The sequence below is a fragment of the Limulus polyphemus genome, unplaced genomic scaffold (assembly GCF_000517525.1).
Source record: "Limulus polyphemus unplaced genomic scaffold, Limulus_polyphemus-2.1.2 Scaffold5282, whole genome shotgun sequence".
Taxonomy (NCBI): Eukaryota; Metazoa; Arthropoda; class Merostomata; order Xiphosura; family Limulidae; genus Limulus; species Limulus polyphemus.
In genome coordinates this window covers 29,047-42,436 of record NW_013670892.1, presented here as the reverse complement: position 1 = coordinate 42,436, position 13,390 = coordinate 29,047, and the positions used below count along the sequence as shown (strand labels likewise).

General features: G+C 28.9%; 1 protein-coding gene across 1 annotated transcript in view; it reads right to left on the bottom strand.

The window, feature by feature from the left end:
- LOC106472376 (regulator of nonsense transcripts 1-like) overlaps nucleotides 1-13,390 on the bottom strand; it is a 63,551-nt gene that overhangs the window by 22,392 nt on the left and 27,769 nt on the right. The window contains exons 8-11 of the mRNA XM_013933016.1: nucleotides 11,145-11,243; nucleotides 10,759-10,867; nucleotides 5,506-5,713; nucleotides 2,244-2,390 (exon numbers count right to left, since the gene is read on the bottom strand). Of these exons, the coding sequence (XP_013788470.1) occupies nucleotides 2,244-2,390; nucleotides 5,506-5,713; nucleotides 10,759-10,867; nucleotides 11,145-11,243 (563 nt within the window). The remainder of the gene's footprint in view (nucleotides 1-2,243; nucleotides 2,391-5,505; nucleotides 5,714-10,758; nucleotides 10,868-11,144; nucleotides 11,244-13,390) is intronic.

The window sequence follows — 13,390 nt, the reverse complement described above, 5'->3', positions numbered from 1 at the left end:
TACTAGACTGCCTTAACGTAATTTACTAAATAATTTAGTAAACTTCTTAAAATTAACTCATTTAGTTGTGTGTGTGTGTGTGTGTGTGTGTGTGTGTGTGTGTATACAAAACATCCATAATGTTTACTAAAAGCTTACCAAATTTCATAAAAATACACTAAGCATATTTGGAATAATAGCAATCATTGCTAAGTATGGTTTCACAGATACAGGGGTAAATGATAACTACCAAGACCATGTCCATAAGGTTAACTCACTAGCTACAGGCTCAGTCGATTTGACCTAAGTCTTGGCCCCAATTTGACGTTCAGAGTTTCCACACTATAACTTTTAATATATGTTATGTATCTTCACAAAATGTTGGAAGCTTTCAGTGAGCATTACAAGTCTTTTATACACAAAAATTCAAAATTTTTAAAAGTATTTTTACTAAAAATTGCTCTGTGAATATATGAAGTCAAAGTGTTGACTGTTCTATGTACAAATTGTTTTTCATGTAAGATTAAAAAATATTTTACTCATGTAATAATTGTCAAATTTCATTTGAGTAATCTCTGAAGCCTCCTAAATAAATTTCAAACGTTTTTTCATTAAAACTTTATATTTTATCTATTATTTTCTCTACAATAACTAAACAAGGTCAGTTACTTTGATTGATCTTATAAATAAATGAAATAAATCTAAATTACACTCTTTCTAGAATGATTTCAATTTATAACAAGAAACTAGGCTAGTTTATCCTAAATAGCTTAAAGCTAGTAGCAGTATACAACTGTTTTTTTCTTAAATTGTATTGTTTTATTTCATCAGAACACTAACTAATAATCCCACCACACAAGTTGTAAATCACTTGGCAAACATGAGCTACTCCATAAGCATACCCTGCAAAAAAAAAGTTATATATTTTCTTTATCCTACCTACTCTAACTTAATAGGTTTCTAATTTTTAGATATGAGTTACTTTTATAATAATAAATAAAGAATACACATGAAAAACAAATACAATACTTATCCAGATCTTTTTTTTTTCTCTTGACTGTTGAAACTTAACCCTACTTTTTATACTAATGGTACTACTACACTAAATACATTTTTTATTTAACGAAGTAATGCACAAAAGAACACAGAATAATAACACATACAAAACAGAGAATATCCTATAACTCATAATTTTTCTGGCTTTCTAACTATGCGATAAAAGCAGTTAAACATTCAGTTAAGCTCATCAATGTGTTTCCCATGGGAATAAAGTTTGACCTGGAAGTAAAATAGATAATGCTATGTACAGAAAACAATATAATATAATACATCATTTGATAATTTAAAACTTTAGCTTTCTATTAGTTATAAATAATACAGTATTAAATGTCAGAGAGAACAATTGAGAATTTCTGAAAGAGAGGAAGTGACTGGTGAGCATGGCAAGAGGGGTCTGATTTTCTATTTTATGGCTCTATAACCAAATAAGATTGAAGGCAATGAAAATTATGCTTTGCTTGAGTGACGATGATAGTATAATGAGTAATTTATGTTAAATTTCATACTTCCAGGAAGGGTGGTAAGTAGATTAGAGAAGGAAGATCTACAGAGCAAATATCACAATTCTCATACTAGGGTGAGATTGAGGATGTTTTTAAAATATTTCCTTATGAAATAAAGAACTTAAAACTTAAATAATGTTAAAACTTGATTTATTAACAACATTTTTATTCCAAGTATACCATTATAATAAAGTAGTTTAATTAAATTTTGAATATAACTCCCTAAAAAGTTACGACATACACACTTTGGCTTGCCCTCAGTGGGAAGGTTAATTGTTTAATATTTTGACAATACATATTAATTTTCAGTTAACTTACAATCCTGAGCAGGATATTTTATTACCTGAACAATATATTTTATGTTATTCAGAAAATGCAATAATAGGTTTACAATCCAAAAAGTGTTTTGTCTTTATAATGAAAAAATTTCAATAACTTATACTTGAACATACAATTCTAAAATGTTTTGAAGGACTCCAAAGAATATTAAAGTCTAGCCATAAAAAAAAGTTCCAATCATGCATGAAATCTCAGAATATCATTTATTTTTCCAACAGAAATGTCCAATGAAACAGGACTATTATTATTTAATTATAGATCAAAACTTTGTATTAGTGGACTTTTCATGTCTTATATATTTCTTTAGTAACACTACTTTGAAATAATATCATTAACAACTGATATCTTTTCAAAAAGGACAACCTTTAATCCTGTGAAATGGATCTTTTCTGTTAGCTGGTCGACAGCTATGTTGCTTGGAGCACATACCAAAACAGGACCATTGTTTTGTCTCATCAGATGATAAACAATAGTAGCAGAAGTAACAGTTTTACCTGTACCTGGTGGTCCCTATGTCAACGAAATGAAAAATATTTGATATCAGATATATTTTTTCTTACAGAAGTACCATATTAAAGCATTGGTTCAGCATAAGATTTATAGCTTAAAGATCTTAAAACATAAAATGTTGAATATTTAACTACACAATTCATTACTAATGGTTTATCACTGAAGTTATGAAATTCATGGGGATTCAAACAACAAACAATTAATTTCACTAAAATATCTCAAAACTTTCTGAATTAATTTTGGCATACACTGAATCACCTAGAGAAATGACAGAACCTCCTCCTTTTTAATCTACAGAGACTTCTTAAGTGACATTACCAGAAGATGGTGAACCTCATTTATTATGATTGGCAACCACTCGTATAAATGTAACTATGACATTTTTGTTTTTCAACAACTGCTAAATAAATTATTATATGTCCATCAAGCGAGATAAGTACTATCTGAATCATTTCTTTTAACAAAGTGGCCTAACGTATGGTCCTTAGAGTAACCATTCATCTACGCATCAACACTATCAGTTAGCCTTCACTTAAAGCATGCAAAATGGCATAGTAAATGGTTATGTTATAAAATGGTTTACATTGTATTATGAATTATAAGTTCACAAAAAATAATTAATTATATGTTTCAAAAGGAAATATAGATATTAGGTCATGTATTTGAACATTAGTCTAAGATTTTATATAATAAAATATATTAAGTACAATTTTATTTTACCCAGCAATGTGCCTCACCTTTCTATATCGGTGAGTGTGAAAACAAATCTAACAAACACCCAGGACTGTCATTTTATCAGATACCTTAAGTAATGTTAAAAGCATATTTGTGTTCATCTTTAAAATACTTTTAAAGGTTTATTATTATGTTTTAAAAGTTCTGAATAAACTCATCAATATTTCTAATCACAGAACAACTGAGATTCTAGTCATAGTTACAATTTGAATCTAGTAAAACAGAAAACTTACAAAAAGCCATAAATGGAATGTATAAACTGACACCGAAACTGGAAAGAGGTATTTTAACCTTCTGAAATAAATATTTAACAGTTTCCTTTATTTTTAAAATGTGTTAATGAAATTAATACTTAACCCCTGAAATATGAATACCTTACAATTGAATACAAGAGGCAATACATTATAACAGTAACATCATAGGATTATACATATCTGATCAAGTAATAAGGGCCTATCTATCTATTAAACCAAGTATTCACATCTATACTTCTAAAACATATACAAAGTACAGGTGTAATAATGGTTGGAGACAGCTTGAATGGGTAATGAAGAAAAATTTTCATATAAGTTTAACATAACAGCAAATGTACAACATTTTGACCTGATGATGACAAAACCTTGTTGAAAAGTTGTACATTTGCTGTTATGTTAAACTTACATTAAAGTTTTTCTTCATTACCCATTCAAGCCGTCTCCAACCATTATTAGCTCTCAAAGTAGGTTCCTCATCATCGAGTAAGTACATGTGTAATTAAATTCATAACAAAGATATTACCTTTCTTAAACAGGAGTATATGTTACCTAGTTGATCAACATGAGTATGTGGCATGTAATTCACAGGTTTATGGGTTTTCTTACATTCAGCAAAACCATACATTAATGCTCCAGATATAAAAACAAATTAAATATGTTAACCACAAATGATACCTGGAACAGGATATATTTAGCGATTAAACACTTCATACCAATTAGTGTTGTATATTTTAGTATTTCAGGTCACAAACATCACTTAACTCATATAAAAATGAGATATGAGAAAGCAGACTATGTACAGTATATGGCTTAACACTTTATAGAAATGGATAAAATATGAGATTTTCCGACTAGACATACAGCAAGTACAGTAACTGCATATGTTTCTGTATATTTTCACTATAAAGGTGATATTTAATACTTTAAAAGTAATATTTAATAATGGTAAAGATCAAGGAGCAGTTAGATAACATGGGAACGAAAAGTACCATTTCCAGAAGCACTAATTATGAGTTTATAAACAGTTATTGTTTAGCATAACTCTTTCACCATACTGTAACTGATTGGAAGTTTCTTTAAATTTTCAGTTTACTTCTAATTACTTTAAAGCCATTTAGAGAAATATGTAACAAAAGAAATATTATAAAAACTATGAAAATTGGCAGTAATAAACATTTCAAAAAGTGCAGCATTAAATTATTTTAAAAAAGAAATAATACAGTTACATACAAGTTATGTTTTATACTAAAAAAATCTTGGATGTTAATGAGTTGCCTTATTAAAAAATTAAATTTAATGGATAAAAGAGACCAACGAAAGCATATAGTTTTTTATCGATAATATATGGATCAACTTTAACAGTTTTCAGTTTATTCTTGTATGTTTCTGCACCATAATGGTTCAAAGATTTATAACAGAAACAAAAGTTCTTGGTGAATATCATAATCGTATCTGTTGAGAGTCTCAAAATGGCAGTTGTTTACCATTATAAGCTACTAAAGACATCACGATCATGTGATCAGGAAGCCTTTATTGTAATGGAACACAAAAGAACAGAATTTCAATAGGAAGCCAATATCAAATAGGGTAAAGAGAATACACAACTTTAGAAAAATAAGGTACAAAAACCTTTCAGTAAAATTAAAATAACAGTATAGTACTAAGTGAAATTAGTTAACCATAATCAACCTCAGTAAAAGTGTTTTTACTCTTTGTTACATGAATATGCTAGATTGTATTAAAGGCTAAGAGTAAAATAAAAGTATTAAAAGAAATGTTAATTAAATAACTCATGGTTGTAAAGAATTTATGATAATTTAAGTTCAAAAATGTGGCTATGTAATCTAAAACTATAGGAGTTTCCCAAAATATCTTCAATAGGCTTATAAACATCATCACAAATCATGTTGTTCCACTACAGTTTCAGCGAGTATAAAAAAATACATTAATAGTAAAAAATTCAAAACTTAATAATGTATAATCACAAAAACAAATGTACAAAACTTATAAGCACAATATAATTGTAACTTTTTTTAGATGGATTCACTGAACTAGATGTTTAAAACTTATAACGATAAAATGAAACTCCCTCGACAGTATTTAGAAATATAAATTTTTCAACTCACTTGAATTAAGGAAAGAGGTCGTTGAAGTGAATGTTTTACTGCATATACTTGAGAACGATTCAGTTCTGGTAAATTTGGAGCAGAAAAATGTTTAGGCAATTGACAACGCAAGATGACATCCTCAACTTCATGTCCTAGAAGTTTATGGTAAACATATGCAGACACACAGGTCTCATCCACAGCAAATTTTCTTAAAGCTGCTTGCATTCTAGAATAAAAAACATAATTATATTTTAAATATTAGGACATATAATGCTTCTTTTTCAACTCACTTCTCAAATGTTTTAGAAATAACTAGAGAAGACAAACATGTAACAGCTTTCTTACACATAAATTAATGTTGTTGTTTCTGAGTTTTTGTATAAAGCCATAGAGAATATATGCACCAAACAACTGGTTTTTAGATTACCTTTCATTTTTTCAACAACAGGCACAATATGCCTCTCACTCACTCAGTTGGTCACTTTGCCTCACTCTGTGCATATTCAAAACAAAGTCTGGTTTTCTTCATTGCATCATACCAGTGACATAATCAAATTCTGCAAAACTGTGTTGTAAAATCTTTTAAACTCTATTTTTGTAAACATAAATTACTTTATATTTTTTGGAAAATCATTTGAAGTGCTGGCTGACTCCAAATGTGCAAAAATCCCCCAAACAGTTTCTGCTACATTTGTGGAAAATATATTACAGTTTCATGAAGGAAAAACATTACATACAAGGTAAAGGTAGCTTATTACCACTATTTTGGGTGTAAAATTGGGCTCCACATATATGTTGTACAGTTTGCACATCTCGCTAATAAGAGTTTACGTATGCCATTTGCAGTTTCCACAATATGATGTGAGCCCAAAGATTATCTAACTGACTGTTATTTTTGCATGACTAATGTTTCTGGACATTCAGTTAAAACTAAACAATACATTCAATATCAAGATATTGCATCTGTAATGCAACCAGTACCCTATGGGGATGGATTTCCAGTACCACATCCACCAGCAGAAGAGTTTACCTGCAAAGAAAATAATGAATCATCTTCATCCTCTTCACCTAGTAATTCTATTCCTGTGGCACCTCAATATAAACTGCCTCATCTGATCACCCAAGAAGAGCTAAATGATCTGATTTGTGACTTGTCTCTATCAAAGCAGCATGGGGAACTTCTTTGCTTTCAGTTACAGCAATGGAATTTATTATCTCCAGAAACAAGAGGTTCAATTTACCAAAGTCGCCATCAAAGTCTTGCTCCTCACTACAGCATGCAAGATACTTTGTGTTTCTATACAAATGTTGATGCACCAATGGAAGAATTAGATACTGAACATCATCTTCAAGAATGGAGACATTTCATCGCCTCATCTAAAGTTAGTCTGAAAGCTGTACTTTTGTACAATGAGAACACTAAGCCATAAATTCCTGATTCTCATGCAGTGAACATGAAAGAAACTTATCAAAGCATGCAGATTATGCTTGAGACCATCAAATGTGATTACCATAAGTGGAACATATGTGGTGATCTAGAATTTATTGCCCTCTTGCAGAATGGGTATACCAAACATTGTTGCTTTTTGTCTCTGGGACAGCTGAGATGATAAAAATCATTTCAAAAAGAAAGAATGTCCAGTGAGAGAGAAATTACATACCAGGGAAACAGAATATCAAGTATCAACCTTTATTTAATCCTCAGAATGTGTTTCTGCCCCCACTTCATATTAAACCGGGACTCATGAAGAATGTTACAAAAGGATTGAACAAGGATGGTAATGGTTTCAGATATCTGTCTGACAAGTTTCCAAAAATGAAAGGAGGTATCTTTACTGGACTATTTGGAAAGTGCTGATAGATAATAATTTTGAAACAGTAATAATTCAGAAAAAAACTAGCTGCCTGGAAATCATTCAAACCAGATGTCATAAATTTCTTAGAAAATCACAGAGATAAAAACTATGCTGTGATGACTGATGACATGGTTGATAACTACAAGAAATAATTCAATTGAATGCAAAGAGAAAATTAAAGATTTAAATAAAAAACAATTAAAACCTTTGATTTTGTAATATTTATACATCTTCCTAGTATTCAAAATATATAAAAAAGTGTTTCATTAACAATATCAAAATCTTTTAAGAAGTGTTTCTGTAGTAACATAAATTATTGAAATACCAGTTTTACACCCAATAAATTCATACATGTTATGTACTCTTTTTACTTCACAACATTTTTACAATGTGGGCCAACAAGTCTTTCAGGAAAGATAGGGGAATATCTATAGACTACAAATTAAGCTCACTAGTTGCTGATTTGAATGTATTTAAACTTCAATTTTTAATTCTAAACAAACTTTAATATGGAAGACTTTGGAATAAATTTGCACATTAAGTTGTGATTGAAGGTATACTGACAATATTATTTTACAAACATTTCTAGGTTTTCTTGACAATTAATTAAAACTTATTTACTAGAACTTGCTATGGAAAAAAATGTCATTTCACTATAATGAATGCACATTAGCTGGACATATATATATCATTAATCATATGATCAAGCTCAAAACTTTAAATAAAATTTTGATTTCAAGGTTCTACTATTTCATAATACAAATATTTCAGATAAATTGTGCTACAGTATTTTCTCCTCATAGCTCAGTAGCTGCTACAGAATTTGTTCAACTGTAATATATTTTGTAAACAGGGCAAATAAACTCATTATTTTCCACAAAGGAGGTTTTCCATCTGTATTATTAAAACCAAAATATTGTAGTAAATTCTACACTGTTCTTGTACCCCTTGCAAGATTATGAATTTTATTAAATAGCAAAAAATTTTCAAAGCTACAATTTCTTAATACAAAAATAATGAAAAACCTGAATACATTGGACAACCATTAACATTACCTAGCTATTTAAGTTATACAGCTTATAATATAATGTACCTTAACCTTTATATAAATTGATATCTTTTATTACCAATAATTGTTGTTTTTACGACTGTTGATATTTAATTAAGACTCATAACGTAGATAAAATAATATGTAGAATTATACACAGACTTTTCTCTACATTAAAATACTTTTATTTGCAAGCTACCAGCATGGACACCACTAATAAAAGACATAAAACATTATTTGTCGTGGTTTCAGTGTAAAATTAAACTATTAATTTTACAATGTATTATTTGAAGTTGAAAACTTCCTTTATTTTTGTTTCTCTATATAATACCTGTGACTGTCTTTTCCTTATGTTTATTATATCAAAGCAATCCATTTAGATTCTATATTCATCATAATTCTGTGTGTTTAATAACCTTAATACCAGGTGTTAGTTTTTGTTACGACTGTTGCCTACATACCTATCTTATAGTAGTTTTCAATAACTTAATAAATTCTATTGCTCAGTACATTGTTGCCCAATGAAGGCTCCAGTAAGAGGAACAAAAGTTTGCAAATGAAAGTATTTTAACATAGAGAAAGTCTGTATAATTCTACACAAGTCAATGTGTTTATGTGATAACTTATGAAGGTAAATATACCCTCTCTTTTTTAATAAGCTCTAAAGGTCTGGCTATTTATTTCTCACTTCTAGCATCCTGCTCCTTAACTTGATCTCGGGTATGATAGGTATGGCTGCTACTTTATTTGTACATATTACTTATAGCAAGGTCTGTAACTTATCCTCATAGCAGTATTTTTGTTATTTTAATTATAGGACTTATACTAAACCAAATTATTTATCTTTAAAGTATGTTTTGAATATTAAGAATTATTTTTTCATTTTGACACGTATGAAACTTTTGTACTGTTAGCGTTAACAGTATATCAATTTTGAAATAACCTAGATCTCCTGAGCAGGCCACACTGTGCAAGGTGTTATTGGAATTACAGTAAGAAACATTCATATCAGCAAGGATGCCCAAGTGATGGATCATTGCATTCTAACAAGTGTTAGTTCTTGTTTATTGATCTACAACATTACGTACTTCTGGAGTTTGTTGTATATGAGTATTTTCAAAATTTTTTGGGTTATGTTTTCACCTTATATTTATAAAGATAATTACATTTAATCAGAAGTTATTTATAATAACAATACAAAGTGTGGGTGATATTAACTGTAAAGATTTTAATTGAATCTTTTGACTCATGGTCTTTTATAAATATAGTTTTTTTTAAATCTTAACAATCCTAATTTATATTTATATTTTCATCTGTTATTTTTAAAGAATCAGTTATAACTGTTATAGGTATAATACAGAAAATAAAAATATTCAGTAATTTTAGCATGAACAAATCAACATACATATCTTATAACAACATTTCCAGTTATAAGGCATTACAGAAACATCCCACGTTTTTGAAATTTCACTATTTAGCACACTGTTTACAGTGTCCATCCATTGGATCAACACCACATTGAAGTAATGTTTAATATAATTCTGAATTTTCTAAATATATCTTCAAGAAATTTGGCAAAAATTTAGTATACATTTACAGTATGTTGTATAATTTTTTTTAAATAAAGTATTTGTGAAATGTAATTACTATGCTAAGAATAAAATATGTCTTTCTTCTTACTGTTTTCATATTCAATTTGCATAAACAAAAGAACCTCCTAAATTAATTGTAAAAGTGCTTTAAGTAAAAGTTTATTTTACTAACATCAGATTTCATTTAGTTTTGTTCCTTTACAGATTATGCTAAAACCAGTTATCACAGAGAGGACATCTTTGTGTGAACATGCATTCAATTACAATCATGCCATGCTACATGTACATGGTTGCCTCAACTGTAAGACTATCAAGTATCAAGAAACAATTTTTTCTTTATGTTTTCTTATCTAAGCTAGTAAGTTTAAAATTTGTACATTTTAGTTGCATTTATAACAATAATAAAAAACATACATAAAAAAAACAAGCAATGTAGTATTTACATCTGGACTCAAGACTTTTCCATCAAAGACAAACTACAAAATAATTTGTTTATTTCAAATATGCATATGAATTACGAACTACAATTTGATGTCAAGCTTATTAACACACATTAATAACAGTTGTTTATTTAAATTTTGAAGTTAACTCTGTAAAAGGTCATGACATATGCAGTTCAACCCTTAAGTAAACAGTGTGAAACACCATTATTTTTCACATAAAAATAGTTATAAAATTTTAAATAGAAAAATATGCTAGTAAAAACTTATCATTAGATAATATAGAAAACTTAAAAAATAAAAAAGTATACTAAAACACTAAATCAATTAGTTACCTGTCAAAGGATGTTGATTTCCAAACAAAATCCACTACAAAGTTTGAAGTACATTCAGAAGGGAGTCCTAAGTTTGTTTTCATCTCAATACCAACTTCTTCACTGTAATCTTTTGGTAAGTCAGTAAAGGAGCAAAAAACTTCCTTTTATTTACAAATTTTTAGTCTAACTATTTTAATAATTTTTTTCTCAATGACACAGATATCGTATAAAAATTAAAACTACAGTTTCTTCTTCACTTAATTTTGAATATTTCTGGTATTCACTCACATTAAAAACATACATGACAAAAGCTACAAATATATGAATTACAAAGAGCTATTTTCATTCTGTTGTTAGTTCAAAACAAAATTTTATAAAATATTGCAACACTTTTTAAAAGATACTGTCTGGGATCTTGATCACATGCCCTACACCAGACCATGGTTTGTGAAGTTCTCCAAGATAGCGCAGCCTCAGTTCGTCACCATGCATCAGTCTCATGTCTATGATAGAAAAAAAAGAAAATGTGAGAGATAATTCACTTTTTCTAACATGTACCTTCTAAGAAACTTACTATATAATTTTAAGAAGCATATCTGAAATATTAGTTTTATTAAAAGGAATTAACCTGGTCATTACTGACTTTGTGATTAACACCAACCATAAACTTGTGAACTTCTATGACATAACAAAATATCAAAGAGCTAGGAGGAATCAAACAAGAAGTAATATATATTTGTTAATACATGCAACACAATAAGTTTTTTTTAACACAGAAAGTCATATGAAAAACACATTATTGGACAAACCAACCACTCAATATGCTTACAAAATCTTGTATTCTTTGCCAATATACCTTAAAAATTAACTGTGGGTTAACTAGTTCTAAACACAAAAGCAACAGACCTAACCATAAACATTAAAGTACAAAAACTGGGTCTAACCAGTCAGTATGTTCAGTCTTGCTGTGCAATGACAAATTCTCTTAAAATATTTAATAAAAACTATAGTTACCATTCTTTTTTTGGTAAATTGAACTGTAAAAAATTAAAAATTCTCAACAACAACCATACAATGGAAACAAATGTTAATTGGCTCAAACTAAGCAGGATACATCAACACACTAATAATGGATTAAGTTGCTGTAGTATAAGATCAGAAAATGAATGATTGATATACAGGAAAACAATGTAATACTGCTAAACCTACAACTTCAAAATTATTTTTATTCAATGTTTATTAATTTAGATGTTATAAATACCAAAAAACTGATTACTTATACATTTCTGTCATTACGTATATATTTGTTGATTAAAAAAATTGAAGTATTTGTGCAACTTAAGTAGCTGTACTTCCAATACATCAATATATAGGTGAATAAGATAGCATTTATGATCCATCTTGTCTGTCACAAGTCACATAAACCTTTAATGGACAAATGAAGAGGAATACTGTGAATTTAAAAAATCTGTAAGGAAGCACGAGTATTATCATGCATGTTTAATAGGTCTACAAGTATTACATCTTTCTGACAGACCAAGCTTTGGTGATTTGCAACTTCAAGTTCACTTCAAAAAAGAAAAACAAAGTTCATTAGCAAAAGTGGAAAGAATATTGTAAAAAATGTCACTATTTGTCTATGTTTCACTAGCCTATTGTGAAGTATGGCAACAATGTTTCTGTGAAAGCCACTTAACTCTTTCTTAAATAACTTCATTATAAATGTTTGTTTATAAACTTGGCATCCTAATGTAACTTACAATTCCATTTTTATGTTATCCAAGTTTTAGTTTCTTAATTTCAAAAGGAATATTTAAAACACTCTAAATCTTCACTCATGTTGTTACATGATGTGAAATCACTCCTAAGTTTAACTTTAGTAGTATGTCTTCTGTAGTGTCAAGCTAAGATAAACAAAAGCTATAAATAATGAAACGGTTAATTATTCAATTTCAACATCCTACCTAACCACTGCCAATTGCTGCCAAATCTTTTACCAATGAATAGTGTGACTGATGGTCACATTATAATGCCACCATAGCTGAAAGAGTGAGCATGCTTGGTGGGAGAGGGATTCAAACCTGTGACCCACAGATTAGAAGTCGGACACTCTAACCATCTGGCCAAGACAGGCTATTTATGGATGAGTAGATTACTTATGTGGTGTAATCCAGGCAATAAAACCATGAAATTAAAAGTAAACAGATGTGAAAAGTTTAACAGATGAAACTATAAATATCATTAATTGAGGATATGGCAAAAGATTATGCATTGAAAAATGAAGAAAAAGGGTAATGTTAATTTTATTTCATAATATTCTCTTCATTTCCAAGTACATTGATGGTGTAGCTATAGCTAGTGTTAGGGTACACAAAATAACAGATAAAATGTGAAGTTTTACTGTAAAACATTTGATATTGAAATTGGAGATTTTAGAGATTTTGCAAACTAAATATAAAAACTAGGATGAAAAGAAATATTTCTATTCTTTAAATGAACACCACCATGCACTCAAATTCTCAGTAAAAACTTTGTAAATTCACCTCCAAATCTTTAACTCTGTATACAGACTCGGTCATTTCAACCAGCCTTTTGACTATCACACAACCATGAAACTATATTTATATATATATATATATATATATATATA